General features: G+C 46.2%; 1 protein-coding gene across 2 annotated transcripts; it reads left to right on the top strand.

Annotated features, from left to right (window-relative positions):
* Positions 1-6,980: 6,980 nt before the first annotated feature.
* LOC122393322 (GPI mannosyltransferase 2-like) lies at positions 6,981-15,766 on the top strand. Of its 2 annotated transcripts, none has more exons than XM_043389239.1 (8): positions 6,981-7,078; positions 7,925-8,024; positions 8,362-8,906; positions 9,271-9,385; positions 9,642-9,875; positions 10,232-10,471; positions 11,540-11,713; positions 13,595-15,766. In XM_043389239.1, the coding sequence occupies exons 2-8, from the start codon at positions 7,965-7,967 to the stop codon at positions 13,763-13,765; spliced, it is 1,539 nt and encodes a 512-aa protein (XP_043245174.1). In that variant the 5' UTR covers positions 6,981-7,078; positions 7,925-7,964; the 3' UTR covers positions 13,766-15,766. The 2 variants fall into 2 exon arrangements, with proteins under 2 accessions (XP_043245174.1, XP_043245175.1); XM_043389240.1 differs by having other exon boundaries at positions 7,019-7,073.
* The last annotated feature ends 3,565 nt before the right edge of the window (positions 15,767-19,331 follow it).

Below are 19,331 nucleotides of genomic sequence, written 5' to 3'. Positions count from 1 at the left end.
CTTTCATTTGTTTTTTTGACCTTGCGACCAAAGTTTTTGGATTTTTTTTATTCAAAAAAATATTTGGCTCATTGTGAAGAAGTATGCAAAAAATTAGGAAGGTGTTCTTTCTATAAATGTATTTATTTTACGTCACGATAACGGTTTCGAATAGTGATTTCGGGAGGGGAGCTTACAAATGGCGTAGTAAAGCTGCCTAGTGACATCACGTGCTACTGAAATTTCAATTGTAGTCTGAGTCATCTAAAAAAGTGAAAAGAGGGTTCATCCAACCCTCTTTCCTATAACGCGAGAGTGAAAAAGGCTGTTTGGTTCTGACATTGTTTTGGACGCCAATGACCATAGCTGTCCGAGCTGAAAGTTACAGGACGCATACATGATGTCCTTCAGAGGTCTCACAACTTATATATCTGGGGAATGTTTTAAGGTCACATGAGGTCAGGTCGGTCACGTGACATCACTGTTATAAGTTAATGGGGAAATATAAAAACTGTTATTTGGCGCCGATAATGATCTAAAACTATCTCACGTACATGGTATCGTGATTTCATGCATTCCTTGCAAAGTCCAATGCTTCACTTTTGCATTGTTAACCTTGCGTGACGTCATTTATGACGTCACTAGGGTCGTACGAGTTTTCCTTCAATAACTCCCGATCAAATTGAGCTAAAGAGTCGGGAAAGTCACCAATGGATTTGGGAAGACCTTCCGAATCGAACGATATGTCATATGATACCCTTTGCCCCGCTTCGTGACCTGAGGGGCTCTGATCTGACCTTGACCCGAGGTCAACTACTTAAGTTGACCTCACCCTAACAAAAAGTATACCATTCGATGCACCTCAGCTAGGCGAACACAATGATGCCAAAATCGCGGCTCTGCGGCCATTTTTTGCGAAGTTATTTACTGAAAACCGAACCTGTAACTTCAGTCACTTGACCTGACCTTAGACGCTACCGATTAACCTGAGACCTTAAAGTCGGGTACCAATCGCTGTGACTTGTAACGGCACACACGCTCGTTTTTTTCCGCGAGGCTCTAGCTCTATTAGAAGCGAAACGGCGTGCTGGGGTCGTATCAACCCCTCCGAAATCCATTTTGTTTGCGGGAAAATGAGGAACTTACAGAAAGAACACCTTTCTAATTTTTTGCATGTCGATTTGCAATGACATGAAGTTTATTTTGAAAGAACAAAAATGTTAAAAATTTTGGTCCCTAAAGTCATTAGAGGCAAATTAAAAAAATTAAGGTTTTTGTTCAACAATAAAAAATTTTCTTTGGAATTTTTAAAAAGAAATATTAATTTTTGATTCATTGCAAGCTTAGTGTTGTTTACCGTTTGTTGGTTGCTAAGCCCGTTCTTGAGTTATAGACCATCAAACTCACCGTTACAAGCCGAAGTTAAAAAAATGTAATGCAATATAACTAAAAAAGTTTTGATCTGAGAAGTCTGATATTTTGCCAGGCGTCTTTGGGGCCTATGATTACCCCCTAGAACCGATTTTCGTTAAAATCTGAGAGATGAGGGTGACGGGCCTGGTACGATCTATCGTGGAATAGATCAATAGTTCCCCCCTGTCAAAGTTCCTTTGGCACTGAAGGCGTTGCAAGGTTGCAACATCTGAGGACCTTGCAGAAGTTCACTTACCCGCACCCCATACGGCTATCGGCGGACCCTACCAAGATTCTTACAGATAAGGTTGGGACGCTAGTCACGTGATCTTTTTTCTGCTTTTCCCAGCCCTACTCACGAATTTCATAAGCCTTGATTTATTCCTTGCACAGAGGCGTTTGTAGTTGTTTTATATACAAAAACTAATTCAATGATATTTGAAATTAAGAAACACAGTTTTACTAGCCATCTCAAACAAAAGTGAAGTTATTCGCGTTTCATTAATTTAATCAGCTGGCAACCATCACCCATCGTCCTCGATGTAGTCGAACTTGGCGCACTCAGATAGTGTTCGAAATTTGTGACGCTTACTTGTTGCTATGGCGACCGGGCAGTACCTACGATTTTCATTTGCAAAAAGTGCTTTCGGAGCTGCCGCTCACACTTTTGAACACAGTCTTTATGCGTCAGTTTGTTTGACGCGTCATATCTGAAACATGTTTCGTGAGGCTCCAAAACCGTTCAATTCATCGCCTTCAAAAGAAGTGTTTTGTAACATTTTCGATATGTTTTTTGGGCTTAACCCGCGCGGGGCTGGGGTCTCCAGCCGAACGCGCGGGGCTGGGGGGGGGGGGTAAATTTTACCCCCCCCCCCTGTTATCTCCCGAACTAATGGTCCGATTTGGAAAATTCAAACGCCAATCGAAAGCTCTCATCACGAACTACTAAAAACATGTACTTAATTTTAAGTTTGAGGTCAAGGTCAAGGTCAGGTCAAGGGTACAAATTGCAAGTTTCTACAGTATCGGCCTTGCACCGTAGTTGCCGAAGAATGGAGTCATGGACTGAGACTGATCGCCCAAAACGTGTTCTTAGGCTACCAAGACAATATTCGTTGCATACAATATCATTCAGAGGTCAAGGTCAAGGTCAGGTCAGGTCAGGTCAGGTCACCAAAAAACAAAATATAGAAAAGGGCATGTGCGACACATGTTTTATGGGTCATTTTACTCATAGAATTCAATAGGCACACTCAATAAGTGATATGGACCACCTCTGGATGAATTTCAGGTCGAGGTCAGGTCAAGGTCAGGTCAAGTGAGGTCAAATTTTGAAGTTGGTTGTTAAGGCCTAAAAAGGTGTCTATCTGATGCAGTTTTTCACGGCGAATCGAATGGTGCTATTTTTGTTTCCGTACGAGGTCTAGAACTTCCAAAAAAGTCATTTTTCAAAAAATTTGTGTGTCGTGACGTCATAAAATTTTGAATAACTCCCACATTTTTGAACCGATTCTTCTAAAATTTGGTATGTAGGTGCACATAGACCATTTCTCTGACATATATTCCGGTTTTTTCGATAGACTCAAAATTTTGGATTTTATAATGATTTTCCCAAAAAAGTCAGTTTTTTGAAAAAATTTAGGCCAAAATCCAAAATTTTCAAAAAACCGAGATATCCATTTGATAGACAAAGTAAAATTACGTATAACCTTTTTTGTTACGTCTTGATTCCTTTAAAAATGAAGATGTTAGCGGCGTTTGAACTTTTGCCGTTTTTGAGGCGAAAATGGCGAACATGACGTCACTAAAACGTCAATTTCTCAAAAAATTTCCGACGGATTTCGCTCAAATTTTCAGGGAACGTGTCAAATTGATGTAAGAAAAGGTACTGAAAGTTTGGCGGCGCTGCGCGCCGCCGTTTTTGAGATATCGCAAAAATTCGCGAGGGGGGGTAAAATTTACCCCCCCCAGCCCCGCGCGGGTTAATCAAGGGCTTAATTGCTAGCTCCATTCATCCTATCTTGCGTGAGGACTGAGGATAGTCATCACTAGGGGATCAGTCGCTGAAAGCAAAGAACAACGACGAGTAGAAGGTCTTGTAAAAAGTAGCAGCGATTCAGATTGCATTAATATTTCACTTTCCGTCAAGATTTTAAAGTCACATAAAGGCTTCATCAACTCGTTGTAAAGCGCTGGAGTGGTGGCCGGGGTTACCCTTATGCCGGCGTTACCCCAGAAAAATCAATACTTTTTTAAAACTCGAATTTCGCAACTATATACTTTTCCACAAAACCGAGTTTTTTGGGGAAACACGGCCAGTTAACTTATATAGCTAACTGGATATCAACATTTTATACAGCACGCAAGGTATGTAATGAAAATGAAAAAGAGCTTACTATGCCGGGCTTCCCCCGGCTTCCCCTATCCCGCGACTTGTTTGGGGGGGGGGGGGGTAAAGACTTCTTGCGGGAGCCAATAGCCGCCCATAACAGGCGCACACTTTTTTTCGCCGCGCTATGGCGCACCAAACTTTGGGTACCTATAACAAATAATTGAAGTTTATTGTGACAAAACTCAAAAATAAATCGGTCGGAAAATATTGGAGATATATTGAGATTTTTGTAACGTCATGATGTCTGAGTGTTGAACAAAAAACAGCATATGACCAAAAATCATATGAAAACACATAAAAGACGAAGATCGATTAGGGACTGTCAACACCCTGTCATGGATTAGATAATAACCCGATTTACCCTAGTATTAGAATTATATCATCCGTGACCGGCCTGTACAATCAAATGGCTATCCTCGATTCGCGATAATTTTCCAAATGTCGAACGGAATCTTGGCAATTTCTCGTGATTATGATCATAATGGTGTAACGTCATCGGTAAGACAGAGGTCAATGAAATTTAGTCACAAGGTAAGGTAGTGTTCGACAGCCCCGGTGGGGCTATCGAACGCCGTTTGAGTTTTGAAAATCGGCCGGTAAATTTTCAAGATCTCTGGGGAGCCGAAGCGCCCCACCCCCTACGGGTGGTAGGGTCCAGGTGGTTGACGGCACGTGATCGCCTGAGGCGGTGGGGGGTAAAAATATTTTCGTCATTTAAAGGGACCCTCCCACCTTAACATTAGATTTGAGTTAAGATAGCCAAAATGGGGTCCCTGGCTCACAATTACCGGTTTCGGCACTCACAACATCGAGAAATGCCTTAAATCGGAAATATTGAATTTCAAAATTGCAGCATTTTGATTCAGAGGGGCTAATGCATAGGAATACCCCTCTGAATGTGTGAAGTCAGCGCAGATATCTTAACGATTTTTAAATGTTTGACTAAAACGTTTTGTAGCACGCGGTGGTATATGCTGCTTTGCGTGCAACAAGTGCTATTGCTTCCAAATAAAGTCGCTAGGAACAGCGGAGATCCCAAAAAGTAAACAAAAGTAAAAGTCTAATATCTTGAAAACCGGTGAATATTTTTCGGTGAAATTTGGTAGATCTTCGTTTTCGCCCTTTCTGAACCGAGCGACATCACTTTCAAGCCAATTCATAAACTTTTTTGAAGGTGGGAGGGTCCCTTTAATGCTTAACCCTATTAGTGGCAGGCTCCTGGCTACCCCTATTAGTGGCAGGGGGGGCTGTTTACGACCCCCCCTTGATATCTCGAGATCTAACGGGCCGATTTTCAAAATTCAAACGGCGTTCGATTTCGCTCAACGTGATCTACATTTCTAAAAAATAAAAATAAAAAAATGTCAATAGGGGGGGGGGGTAGAGGGGGTAAAAACGGGCAAATTGCAGATACATTTTAGACTGTTTATCACGGCCAGGTTTCTGAACCAATCTTAACGCAACTTTTGCCGATCGATATAGAATGAACCAGGAATTCACATGGATCCTAAAAATATGCATTTTCAAAAATCATAGGCGGATACAGATCAGTGAGATTGGGGGTACACAAAAAGTATAGTAAATAAGGTTTTTGTTGGTACTGTTTCTAAAAAGGGTGGTAATGGTCTTGTTATGTTACAATTTTCTTATGAGAGAACGACTACAATTGTATTGGTCATGCATAGGCGGTGTCAGGGCACCTATGTTGGGAGGTAAAACATAACCCCCATTTTTGGACGCCTGGATCCGCCTATTATAGCAAAAACGTGTCAAAAGAGGATGCACAATAACTGTATATGTTATCACATGATACCTTTCATTCACTGTTCGTAAAACTGGTGCAGCATCGTGATCTTCGCCCAAATGACTCGCTCCACGAATAGGACCCCCCAATTCCCAGTGCTCTGGAGCCGCCCCTGGTAAAGTTATGAACTTGAAATTTTCAGGGAATATGCCCAATTTAGTTTTAGGAAAAGTCAGAAAATTTCAGCATCGTAGCTTCAGCGGTTTCGGAGATATTCCCGAAAAACCTGAGGGGTGGATGAAAACAACCCCCCTGCCACTAATAGGGTTAAAATGGAGAGGTCACCATATTGACCTGACCTTAGGTAACTAACTGATGTCCAAATTCCGAGATATGCGTTTTGTTATACTGTTGGTTTTATCAATTGCTGAAAGTTTCAAGTGATCGGTGACTAGGTGAAGCTATGGCAGGCATTCAAACTTTTTATGAGGTATGTTCACCTGACGTGACCTGGTTACCTGATCTTGGGTGACCTTGGTCTAAAATTTAAGCTAACAGAATGTGTAGAAAAGATGTATGATAATTGATAAGGTGTGCAAACAACGGCGGCGCTCCGCGCAGCCATTTTTAGATATTCGAGAAAAACCAAACCGGAGGGTGTGTTCAAACACTCCCCTCCCCCCCGCCAGGCGCCAGCAGGGCGCGGGTTAAGAGTGGGTGTGATCAAGGATAAGGCTGTTACATACGCAGTACGCACGCTTGCCTTATGTGCGCGCCCGTCAACAAAATATATTTCTCACGGTCTTCATGCCCGCTTCTCCTCGTCGCCTGCTCGGCACCGGTCCCTTCGGCACCCTCCAACCACCCGCAGCGTCAATAGTCGGCCGGTGCAGCGTCCAGAGGTATCATGTTCCTGCCTGCTCGGCACCGGTCCCCTCGGCACTCTCCGACCACCCGCAGCGTCGATAGGCGGCCGGTGCAGCGGCAATCGGTATCGTGTTTCTTAGGGACTTAGTGGCATTCCACTGTACTTCCTGGTGCCCTCCAAAAAACACACTGCCACAGTACCACTACCCCATCTAGCGGCTGACTTGTTAAATATCAGTTCACTCGGCGGCAACTAGAGGCATTTTGTACCTTGCGATTTTAGACAATGCGCTTTTGTATGATACGATCGGCTCTTTTTGTAGCTTACAATTTTGTATGCTACGCGGTTGTATCCTTTGCAATTGTACGTTCTAATTTTGTGGTAAGAATGGGACCAAAAGTCGGCAGTGCCCCCCTTTAATTGAAGGTGTTCCGCCGCTACTGGTTATATTCAAGACTCACTTCGCTCGCTGCGCTCGCTCGCTCGTAATTAGTTACTTTTGAAGGAATTCCATAAGCATATATGGTAGCACAGCTGATATGGCAGGAAAAGTGTTCACGAAACTTGACGCGGTAGTTTCTGTTATGACGCATCGGCATCTCATGCCAAGGCCCTAAAACTTATCTCATGCGGCACAGAAATGCGCTTTTTTGTGTGCGTTTGTTGGTCAAGTTATGGTATGGTAAGTGGATAACAACAAAAATGTAAGGTCTTAGCGTTAATTTCATATTACGGTCCTGAAGGTACCATTCCACATGAAATCCATTACCAATTTGGTAGGTAGCTAATAGCTATCGCCTATCTAAGCGTCAAAACGTCAGGCAGTCAAACGTCAAAGCGTTGCCAATGTAATGAGTATTATTTTGGCATGTTTTCTCATATTTTTTAAAGCAGTAAACATTGTAATGCTAATAAAAATTAACAGTTCTGACAGTTTCCAGTGCAAGTGTGATCCTTATTATCCATCATTTAGACAGCGCACTGCGCAGGTGCCAAATATTAATATTAATTTAACATCAGTTTTTGAAGTTTCTTTTGCTCCCTGGGCTCAAATCAAAATTAAATAAAAAGCCTCACCAATCACCATATTGTCATAAGCCATATAATCAACCTAGATCAACCATAAATCAACCTTACCTGATTCGGTATCAGAGAGGCAGACTGCAGACATAGCATGATCTGCCTTACCAGTACCCCTTATTCAATAGGTGGTTGGGTGTAGCTTTCAAATGTTTGTGTAAAAATTATTGTAAGCATTGAATATTGATGTATTGAGTCACTTTTCATGCTTAAAAGGATGTGTTCTTTCCCTTCATGTTTTTATTCTTTGAATTTCTCCAGTTCTTAGACTTCAGAAGGTGCAAAAGGTAGGTAGTTGTAATCAAATTATTTGATAAGACATGTGTCTTCAATCATTAAATAGTATTCCATTGTCATTGCCTATCACCAGCACCATCAGACAATAAACAACTTTGGAACTCAAGGTGCATCATTTTGGTTTGTTTGAGTTGCTGCATATTTTTTTCAGATATGAAATGAAAGCTTGAAATTGGTATCCATCCTTAAGAATGGATCTGACATTATTCAAGCAGAGCTTGCAAATAAGAGCATCCTTCATTTTACTACAGGTAAAGTATGTTTTCTAATTGGGCTTTTGATAACTTTTTCATCTGTATTGTTATGTTGAACTACAAGGTAAGAAGACAAATGAGCTTTGTGCTGTATGGATTTAGTAATTTATTTAGAACTTATGGGTTGCACCCCTTCCATGATTTTTTTGGCAATAGTTCTTCATCATCTTAAATCCTCATTGACAATATATATGAGATATACATGTTCTTTTCATTTGAATTGACCAATGTAAATTTCAAGCTGGATCAAATAGTCATGTTCTTGTCACGTCACCCCATCCTATGCTAGCAACTCCCACTGATAGCAACGCCGTGACCAGTATCTCCCTTCCAGTGTATGGTCAACCACCTCCTGCCAGACCACATATCGGACGCGTTTGTGGCACCGCAGCCGGCCGACGGAGACCCCACTCCCTCCCCGGCGCCTCTGGACTCCCTCGCCACTGCTCTCCTCGGGGGCCTGCACCGATGGGACGCCCAGTACTTCCTGCACATTGCCGAGCACGGCTACACCCACGAGGCCACCCTCGCCTTTTTCCCGGGCCTGCCGCTGATGACGGCAGCCGGTGCGGTGCCTCTGGAGGCCACCGGTCTGCTGAGTCGTCCGGTCGCTCTCTTGTTGTCGGCGGTGGCTCTGAACGCTCTCCTGTCGGCGCTAGCCGCCCAGGCGCTGCTGGCACTGTCTGCGCGTCTGCTGGCGGACCGGAGGCGCGCACGCACGGCCGCGCTCCTCTTCTGCTGGTCGCCCGCCACCGTGTTCCTGGCGGCGCCCTACTCGGAGTCGCTGTTCGCCTGTCTCGGGTTCACCGGCATGCTGTTCTGTGAGACGGACAGGCTGTGGGGAGCCGCGGCAGCGTTCGGTTTCGCCGCCGTGACGAGGTTAGTAAGGTGTCTGGGGCGGGTGGCGACTCACAACACTCCGGGATGTTGTGTGACTGGAATGGTACTGGTGTTGCTACGAGTTTCTAAGCTGGCCATTGTGTTTTTCTTTTTTTTATTAGTGACTTTTTCTCATTATTTTGGATTCAATTTCCTGTTCGATTATTGTAATGGTTATAGTGAAATGGCATTTCACTTTTTTATTCGTCAAAACCTGACTACAGCTTAATTGTAGGTGATGTTGGGTTGATGCTGGGCTACATTTCACTTATCTGGAACCCAAGTATCAAGTAACTACCTAGTCCTCACTCCCCAAATCACAGCAGGACGTATTTTGATTAGGTATGTGACATGCTGCTTTCAGATCGAACGGCACGCTGCTGATTGGGTTCCTTGTGTACAACCTGCTGCATAAACAGGTGGCGATGATGATGCCCAAGAAGACCAAAGAAAATGTTTTGAGGCCATCGCTTGTGTGGGTGAGTCAGTAGCTGTTGATTGACCATTTCCGCTGGCTGGTTGCAGTCTCTGAGCCCTGCCATTGTGTTGGCTTGCTAAAACGTGACTGGGAATTGGGAAATCATTTCTAGTATCACTTGACCATTATAGTAATCCGTGTATCCACTCTCAGTCAAGAAACGTGTATTTACCCGTTGTACATAGCTTACGTCTGTGCGGTCATCGTGCACGATTTCCCCGATGTCTTACCCTCCTTCACCTCCCCTGTATCTCCAGATAACGCTGTGCGGCACGGGACGGCTGCTGCAGGCGGCCGTCCTCTCCCTGCTGGCACTGACGGCGTTCGTCGTGTACCAGCTGTTTGCCTTTGTGTTGTTCTGCACGCCCGGAGACGTCCCCACGGCCCCACACGTGGAGCGGTATCTACGAGAGACGGAGGCCGTCCGACCGGGGGCGATGACCTCGCCGTGGTGCAACTACACGCTGCCGCTCTCCTATGGATACATACAGGTGGGGGTGGCGAGATACGGGGTGTTTTGCAATGGTCCTGGCCCGGCCTTGGGGCGGGTTGACATTTGTTGATCAGAAAAGCTGAAGGACACGCATCATATGATCTTGTGGTACTCGTCTTGATTAGTTGCTTTTCAGATTTTGACTATTATCGGTAGATTACTGAGCTGAGTTGTTGCTTAGTCGGGACTCGAAGTCGAGGCAGTATAATTTTACATGACACCGTGGAATGTAAGAACATTTGAAATACCTAGGTGTTTCATCAGCAAGGCGCTTGACTTTGATCTTTACTTCACCTGTTTTTTTTTTTTACATTGCCAGTGTATCTCATACTAAACATGTTTTCTTTTCTCCAGGACCACTACTGGGACGTCGGTTTCCTGCGGTACTACAGGCTGCGGCAGCTGCCCAACTTCCTCCTGGCTGCGCCGACGGTGATCCTTATACTGCACGGTACTGCCACCTACCTGCGGCGATGGACACTAACAGTTCTGCGGCGCCCGCTCGATGGCGCTGCTGTCAACATGCGGCTCCTCCCCTTCGTTTTGCACGCGGCCGCCCTCACCTGCTTTATGGTTACGTGTGCTCACGTTCAGGTGAGTTGTACCACATAAGTTACTGTTCACCGTTCCGTGCTTCTATCCTCAGGATACTGAAATCCTTCTCCTCCACGCCGCAACCCCTTCCGGGCTGGACAGGCAACTTTATCTCATGCGGGCTGCTCCCTTGGAGCGGCACCGCTGCTCCCGAGGGAGCGCACCCCGTAGCCGGGTGCAGTGAGTGCCTTGGGGCTGGGTGGCCTGTCCTCTGGACGGGCTCAGCCCCGGCGACTCACTAGGGTGCCTGCCCAGACCAATGTCTCCCCCTAATTCCTATCATCCTTCCGGCTCTGAAATGGTCTAATTGGACCGAAAGGGCCTAACCCCCCCAAAAAAAAACTAAGTTACTGTTTGCCGTTTCGAATCAATCGATACCTTAGCACAGTCTACAATCTACATAATTTGAAGTTTTGTATTTGAATGATGCTTAGGGATGGTCATCAGATAGGTCAAACCAGGCTTTCCATCATTTTGACGAATGTTCTGTCCTGTCGGGGTACCAGTGTATTTTTTATTGCCATTTGTGTAAAGATATGAGAGTGCATTCACCCAAAGCACTCTGTTCGCGGTGCCAGCGCCTTGTCGCTCATAGGCACTGGTGCAAAAACGCCGTGACATATGCGCAAAAACGCAACGTGATTCAGCAAAGCCAGCCACACAGCTGTGGTCGTTTTGTTCCTTTGAATGCTCATGAGTCACCGTGGCTCAACTGACATATGTTGTTCGACATCAATCAACCAAGTTTCACTACGTTGCTCTCGGGTCTTGAACGTTTTACGTTATCCTATCCTATGTTTATTTGTTCATAAATCAATGTTACTTGCACTTTCTACTAAACGACCAGCCAGACTCGTCTAGGAGCTCATTCGCGTTATAGATTCCCCCGGTGAGCCATTTTGCCCGGTTCAAGGTCGATTTCATCCGCCCCGTAAGCTGTAACGGTAAAGGTCAGCCGCGTCACTAACCCAACATAGCACTAACCAGCCGAACTGACATTTACCCTTACCAGTCACCTGATCTACCCTGTTCTCTGTTCTGACCAACAGTTGCCTGTACTGTTTCCAGGTAACGACCAGAGTGCTGGCCTCTAGCTCTCCGGTTCTGTACTGGTTCGCCGCCGACCTTCTACACGGTCCAGAGACGAAGGACGGCAGGACGGGTGATGAGAATTCTCGGCCAGAGGGTAACACGGCCCGGTCAGAAGACAGCGTTTTGGCATCCAGACGACGCCTGTCTGAGGTATGGCTACCTGTCGCTATGTATGAATTTTGACAGTTGTGTGGTAAGTCGCTCTTGATTTCTGGCGTTTCAGTGTCCTCTTTATTAGCACAGGGTATGAGATGATGTTTTTCGTACTCCAGCGTAGATGGGTAGCCATACGGCTGCCACGGTTGACAGTGATGACATCAGTCATCTTTTGCAAGCTCGTTAAAGATTTGGGCTATACGGGCTATACGGGGATAAAAACATCATCTCACGCTCTCAGTCCCAGCGGATAAAAACAACACCTAAGAAAAGCACAGGGTACTTTTGCAACATATGAAAGGAGTTGCGGGAAGATTTATTCCAAATTATCACCGGTGAACCGGGCGCGGGCAAGGTGGGGTGGTGGGTCCGTGGTGTCATTCGCAACAAGCACTGCTTAGCGGGGCACCCGGGCCCATAGCCACCCAGTCATCCATTCGGACAACATTTCTATAAAAAAGAAGAAAACACTTCAATGACTCGGGCGTATCTTTTGTTGAATTCCAGTGCTGGCTCTAATTACTTCACAGTGTTTGTTTAAGCACGCTTTTTAAAAGCACCCGCCACCCATGCTTTCCATCAACAGCTGTCAGACCGCGCAAATATTTAGCCAAAACGTCCCCAATGTAACTAGACGAGCCCTGTCCTCTGACCATCTCTAGGAATAAGTTTATTTATGAGACAGTGTTTTTAAGCTCTTTACTCTGGTTTCAATTTATTGCTTCAGATCTAAAGAAAAATAGTGGTACTTATGGTATTTTTATCTTTATCCTGTGCTGTACATTTTTCCTCTGATGAGAAGGTAAAAATGCACTTTTTTATTTTGTATACCGCTAATGTTTATTTAAAGGTAGTGTGCCAGCTTTCTTGGACCATATGGAGTTAATGACCCGGATAAGGAGAACCGGATTTTTAGAACTTATCCATACCTTCAAAACTTATGGAAACGTCTTAAATTCTTCAAATTTTGAGTACCCCAGTGCGAAATTCGCCCCGACGGGTTGTCGGTCGTACCCCAACCACATTTCACACCACTATGAACAATAAATGCACACACTAAAATCGCTATTACCGATAGGCTCATCCAATCAAGTTTCGATAAACCCGTTCATCATCATCTCCTGCGGTTTCGAACACGCCTGTTAGGTGGCTTCTGATGCTCGTCGAGGTCGGAATTTCCAAATACGCGTGGTGCGTCGGGCCGCGCGCTCTGACTTCGGCCAAGAAAAATGCGTCAGCTGATCATTGTCATTTCTGCCACTTGCGTGTGGTGTAATGGGGTCATAACTTAAGAGACGGCTGTTTCATATCAATTATTTTACATAAAATCATATTTCAAACCACAAATTAATGTTCGACAGCCAAATTTAAGAAACAATACCAATACAGGCTTACAGTTTAAGGCTCGACATTGTGTTGTCTACGATTAGACAGCTGATAACTCATTCCCGTACGTCGTATGGTCGTAACACTATAATGACCTTTGCTTATTGTCACAAGTGCGCCGCATTCGCGATTGTTGCCCGACGCCTGTTTGCAGGTGAGCCCACTACAGTTGTTATACATATCTAAAAACCGATAAACTTTTAGGCGAAAAAGGCACTATTCCAGGCCCATTTTTTTATTTTTTTTTGCGATATTAGGTAAAAACAGAAGCTTCTTATCCTAGGAAAAATAAAACGGGAAATCTTTCAAAGGTGGCACACTACCTTTAACATTTATTTTTACGAAGAGTAGATCGAAGGTTCTAATTAACTGTATAATCCCCAAATATGTAGCCATTTGTATTCACATCACCCTATTGCTTGCGCTATATGTCGTTGATTAATTGTCCGTGGTATCGGTCATGTAGCTGAAGCACGTCTTTGTTTGCAGCCCTCGGGCGATGGCGGCGGCAGTCCCGCCACCTTCACATCAGGCGGCCAGTCGTCGCTCCGGTGGCTGGCCCAGCCTCGAACCCGCGCCGGCACCTACGTCCAGCTCTACTTCCTCGGCTACGCCGTGCTGGGAACGTGTCTGTTCAGCAACGGCCTGCCCTGGACGTGAGGACGACTCCGAGGTACGGTCTGAGAGCCAACTGAGTCTGAGCTGATTAGCACCTCTTCTGCTTTCTCTTCTGCTTCACATCGCTCACGGCGGGGCCCCGCCATATCTCACCGATGGAGAGGGGCGGGGTGCGTTTTGGTGCGTCGGCAGGAGGGTTGGTGAGCCCACCCTCTTCAGGAACTTAACGACGTATCCGCGTCTCCGTCCATGACGCTCTCCGTCGAAGAAATGTGAAGTCAGGTGGATCTTATAGACGCCACATAGGACTACCCTGCTAAAAGGTGCAGCAGAGACCCGCCCCCCCCCCGCAGTTGGTACTGCAAGGCTGGTCGACGTCCCAGTTCCTGTCGATCCCGAGCAAGGTATTCCGAGTGGCTGGTGATCGCTCTATTCGGAGCTGTGATATGAGCTCCGACTGAGCTTCTGCTGAGTGCCTACTGTGATCTCAGGCTGAACTGCGTCTGAAGTGGGCATGGGTTCGCCCTAGCTAGGTCCGTTCGGTGAGGAGTTTGTCCATACGTGAATGAATCGTTATAATGTGCAAGTGGAAATCCGCTCTGACTTGAGGCAACCCCTTCCGTGGGCTTTCTTTCATATCGATCACTAGTCATCACTCATCACACACATGTGCGCGCGTGGTTTCTGCGTTGTATGTGGGCCTGCTCCCCTGGGACACACACAGGTGGTTGCGGTGTATTGGAGCGGTTGGCTTGGGCTTCTCCTCCCCCCCCCCCGCGCCGCACACACCTGTGCCGGGCTATCTAGGGGGAGGGGGTAGGCGACTGGCTGTCGGCTGGGTATAACGGACTGGTCGATATGACGTGTCGGTATTCTGACACCACTGTCATTGTATGACACGGCCTGGTGACACAGTCGATTGTGTGAGTAATGGTTTATTTTATTTCATGAATGCTAGTTCAAACTTGTTTGCGGCAAACACAATATTGAAAATCAAAATATGAGCTTAAACTTGCACGAAGTGTCTCATTTCAAGCGTCGTCCACGCCAATGTTCATTATATTTTTTCAGTTCTTCACATTTATCCAGTTCATTACATTATTCAGTTCATTGCCTTTAGTCACTTCATTACATTTATTTTAATGTCGAGTCCGTTTCACGCACTTACAGGTCATGCGTGCAGCTTTGGGTGTATGATTCAGCCCCTACCACTATATCGTGACTCACCCAGTCACCAAACAGTTATGACCCCACACTAGCTCTAGCTGGGAGGTAATCCAATTGAGGAAGGATGTTCAAATTAGAACGGCGGAAAGCTGGCATAATGACACCGAAGCAAACGGTAATCGATTGTTTGAGCCTGTTTTGTTGGTTATTATGTAAGCAGAATTCCCTGAGCTGACCGTCTGTTTTGTAACTTTAACCAGAACAAGTTTTATTATACATGTGAAATGCAATTTACTGCTAAATTGAGGATACTGATAGCGCTGTTCTTTGCCAATTTCTGTTAGCGATGGTGTGATCAGTTTTTTTTTCTGTGACTCGTTTGACATGACTCGTGGCTAAATGGAGAATTCGCGGCTATGTTGGACGCTTTTTCATTTATGGATGGGTGATAGCTTGCGCTAATGTTCAGGGCGATTTTATTTAGTTGATTGTGTAAATTCTCAGTCACTTGCTATGGTGAATGCATTGAGTTTCTTAATGTTGTTATTTGCAGGGCCGCGTTTGTTTTAATGTGCCATCCAGTAGTTAACGCTTCTCGCCCCCCCCCCCCTTGTTGATTGATATGGTTTGTCATCAATCAATAACAATTGTTCTGAGTTTTCGTATCTCTGAGATTTTAAGTAAGAGATGCATTGTTCAATTGTGTTTTATGCAGCCATTAGATATATGAGTCAGAGTGATGTGACTGCAGCTAGTCGCACTGATATGTGACAGACATATGTGCACGCACGTCACATTTCGCAGGCGTTGGACCAGACTCTCCTCATTATCCTTCATCGGATCCATGGCTGTGTCGAAATAAATCGAGAGAAAAAGGCTGTAAAAGTGTTTGATATGAGCGTTTCATTAGTTGGTTTCTGCTGATGTGGTGTGGTCCTTAACTAAACCGGATCCAACACCCATCTAACCTAATCAATCCGTAAGCCTTGGTTTGTGGATTTAACCCTCGCCGGCCGAGGGGGGGGCGGGTGCCGCCCCCTCCCCCCTAGGGTTTTCTTCGTGATAGCTCCGAACACGCCGGCGATAGAGAGCTGAAACTTGGCATACCTGACCTTTGATCCAAGCCGCATCTTTTGACACCAACCGCATTTTTGGGTCAGGTTAGGTCACTGACCTATGACGTCATAAGTGAACCTCTGCACGGTCTTCAGATGTCGCAACTTCGCAACGCCCTCACTGCCAGAGGAGATGTCACAGAGAAATGAAACTTGCAGGATCTAGTATCCATTATGAGTCTCACAATTTGTATATCTCGGATTTTTTTCTAAAGGTCATATGAGGTCAGGTCATTTTCGTGACCTCACCATTATAACCCTCGCCCTGGCAGGGGGGTCGATGCGACCCCACCCCCTAAGGTTTTTGGAAGATAGCGTAAAAACGGCGGCGCGCAGCGCCGCCAAATTTGGCACAGCCTATGGGGCAACCTTTTTACATATGACCTGAAAATTTCAGGTCCGGGTGACCTTAGGTCAGGTCACCAGGTCAGAAAAACCGGTACAAGGTCATGGTCAAATTTCAATTTTCTTTTTGCACCTGTCCAACTCACAGTTTTGCACTGATTTCCTTCAAACTTTCAGGATGTGCTAAGTTCACCGAGTTGTATAACATATAGTTCGGGTTTTTTGAGGTCACTGGCCTGAGGTCAGTTAGAGGTCATTACGTCGTAATGTTAAGCCTATGGGAAAATAATAAATTCGGAAAATACTGGAGATATTCGCTTCGTTCTATCACTTTTGTGCTTTGAAACCACAGTACTTAACAGCAGGTCACTTGGTGCTTCTTTGTTTGGTGTACTTATCCATGGGTCAGGTCAAATGAGGTCAACTGAGGTCAAATGACGTTTTTGCCAATAACTTGGCACATAATGACGCTAGAGCTTAAAAAAATGGTATCATTGTGTTCCTGGTGATCAGCCGAATCGAATGATATACGATATGATGCAATTTGGTTAACTTTAACGTAATTTATTAATTTAAGTTTACTTAAAATTTAAGAACAACTTTAAGTACACTTAAGCATGCTAAAAAGTATACCATTCGACGCGCCTTGACGTGCTGAGTTCACTGGTGCTTTTCTTTTTTGCTCTATCTTAATTAGATCAAAAGTTATAAGCGAAAAACTTTTGACCTGATTTTAGCGAAATTTTTACATTTATACCACCCCCAAAACCCCCCTAAATATTGACCTAGAGCAACCAAATTTGCACAGGGGCGAGAACTCCAGGGGGCCCACCTACCTACCAAATTTGGTGTTTCTAGGTGCCATATGAGCCAATCGCGAGGGGGGGTCGCATCGACCCCCCTCCCCCCCTGCCAGGCCGTGTTATGAAAAATGCCCTGCCAGGGCGAGGGATAAGTCAATGGGGAAAAATGAAAACTGCTATTCTGGCGCCGGGAACGATCTCCAACTATCTCAAGCACACAGAATCGTGATTTGATGCACTCCTTGCAAGGTGAGATGCGTCACTTTTGCAATGTTGACCTTGCGTGACGTCATTTATGACGTCATCAAGGTTATATTAGTTTTTCGTCAATAACTCTTGATCAAATTGAGCTAGCGAGTCGGCAAAACCACCAATGGACTCAGGAAGACCTGCCGAATCGAATGATATGCGACATGACCTCTTTCCACCAACTTCGTGACCTGGGGGTGCTGACCTGACCTTGACCTGAGGTCAACACCCCAAGTTGACCTGACCCGAACAAAAAGTATATCATTCGACGCGCCTGAGCGAGGCGAACACGATGCTGCCAAAATCGCGGCTCTGCGGCCGTTTTTTGCGAAGTTATTCACCAAAAACTGAACCGTACCCTGGGGCACTTGACCTGACCTCAGAGGTCACCGGTTGACCTAGGACCTTAAAATCGGGTACCAATCTCTGCGTCTACAGGGTGCGGAAAAAGTTCTGTCATATCTCCGCATTTCCACAAACAAATGCAACCTGAGCAGCTATATTTAATAAAACCACCAAACACTGGTTTGCCACATCTTACCACATGCTTTCACTCCCCCCTCACTCAATATAACCCCCCTCAGCGGTGATGACCTTCTCCACACAGGGGTTAAAAGACTGGCATGTCTTGAAGATGTAGGCGGGGTCCATCGCCTCCCACGTCTTCACGATGTGCGCCTCGAGAGCCTCCACATTAGGATGGGACACTCCCTGGACCTCCTCCTGCAATACGCTCCAGATGCCGTAGTCGAGGGAGTTCAGGTCGGATGACTGAGGAGGCCACATCTCCCTGCGCCAGAAATGGGCCTCCCCCGAGCTCTTCCGTCAGCTTCTGCTGGGTGGAACTTGCAGTGTGCGCGGGCGCTCCGTCCTGCTGGAGCACAAAATTGCCGAGTGGGTAGGTCTTCAGGATCCATGGGATGACGTCATTGTTCAGCAGACGTTCGTACACCACCCTCTTCACCTTCTCATTAGCATCAATGAAGAGCATCGGGCACTTCTTGCCGTCCGAACCCACCACGCCGAGCACCATCACCTTGTGTGGATGTTTATTCACCTGATTGAATCGAACCATCGGATCGACAGTCTCCCCCTTGGTCTCCCCTGCTCGTATTTTGGCTTTAATGCGCATGACTGTTCGCCAGGTGACTCCACATTTTGCCGTAACCTGCTTATCGGTCATGCCCGATTTGGCCGCCGCGCGCAGGCACCCAGCGACGAGGCGTCGTTTAGCCTGCCTTTTCATGACTGACCGTGAATGGCTGGTAGTTTTTGCCCTCCGGCCAGGTGGCTAGGTCACCGAAGGTCACGCCTGCGGCTATTCGCTGCCCAGAACTCAACCGCAGCGCTCGTAGGCGAGATTAGCATGCATATGACAGAACTTTTTCCGCACCCTGTAGTAACGGCGCACACGCTCGTTTTTTCCGCGCCGCGCTAGCACCACCAGGGGCGAAACGGCGAGGGGGGGTCGTACCCGCCCCCCCCGCCCCTCGGCCGGCGCGTATGTAAAAAAACAATAGGTCCGGCGAGGGTTAACCCTCGCATGTGTGCGGCGTTTGCCAGCTTCTAATGTGGGGGGGGGGGGTCAGTTGGACCCCCCCCCCTTGCCGTTTGGCCCCTGATCGAGCTAGAGCTTCGCGGAAAAAACGAGCGTGTTGCCCGTGACGAGAGGAAGCCGATGATACCCAATTTTAAGGTCCTAGGTCATTGGTTGACCTTCCAGGTCAGGTCAATGACCCAAAGTCGGGAAAATCGGGACCTGTTAGAAAGTCGTAAAGTGTGGCTGCTAAGGGGTTTTTCGGGGTGCTGATCACGAATATCGTGTTAGTTTTGATCACAGATGATGTCTTGAAGCATTTAGACCAGGTCGGGTCAGGTCAGGTCAGGTCAACCAGTAGGCGTCGTGACGGGTATTCGTAGTACGTGTCA

The sequence above is a fragment of the Amphibalanus amphitrite genome, unplaced genomic scaffold, assembly GCF_019059575.1.
Source record: "Amphibalanus amphitrite isolate SeventyFive unplaced genomic scaffold, NRLGWU_Aamphi_draft 000530F_arrow, whole genome shotgun sequence".
NCBI lineage: Eukaryota > Metazoa > Arthropoda > Thecostraca > Balanomorpha > Balanidae > Amphibalanus > Amphibalanus amphitrite.
This window is presented reverse-complemented; position numbering and strand designations above follow the sequence as displayed.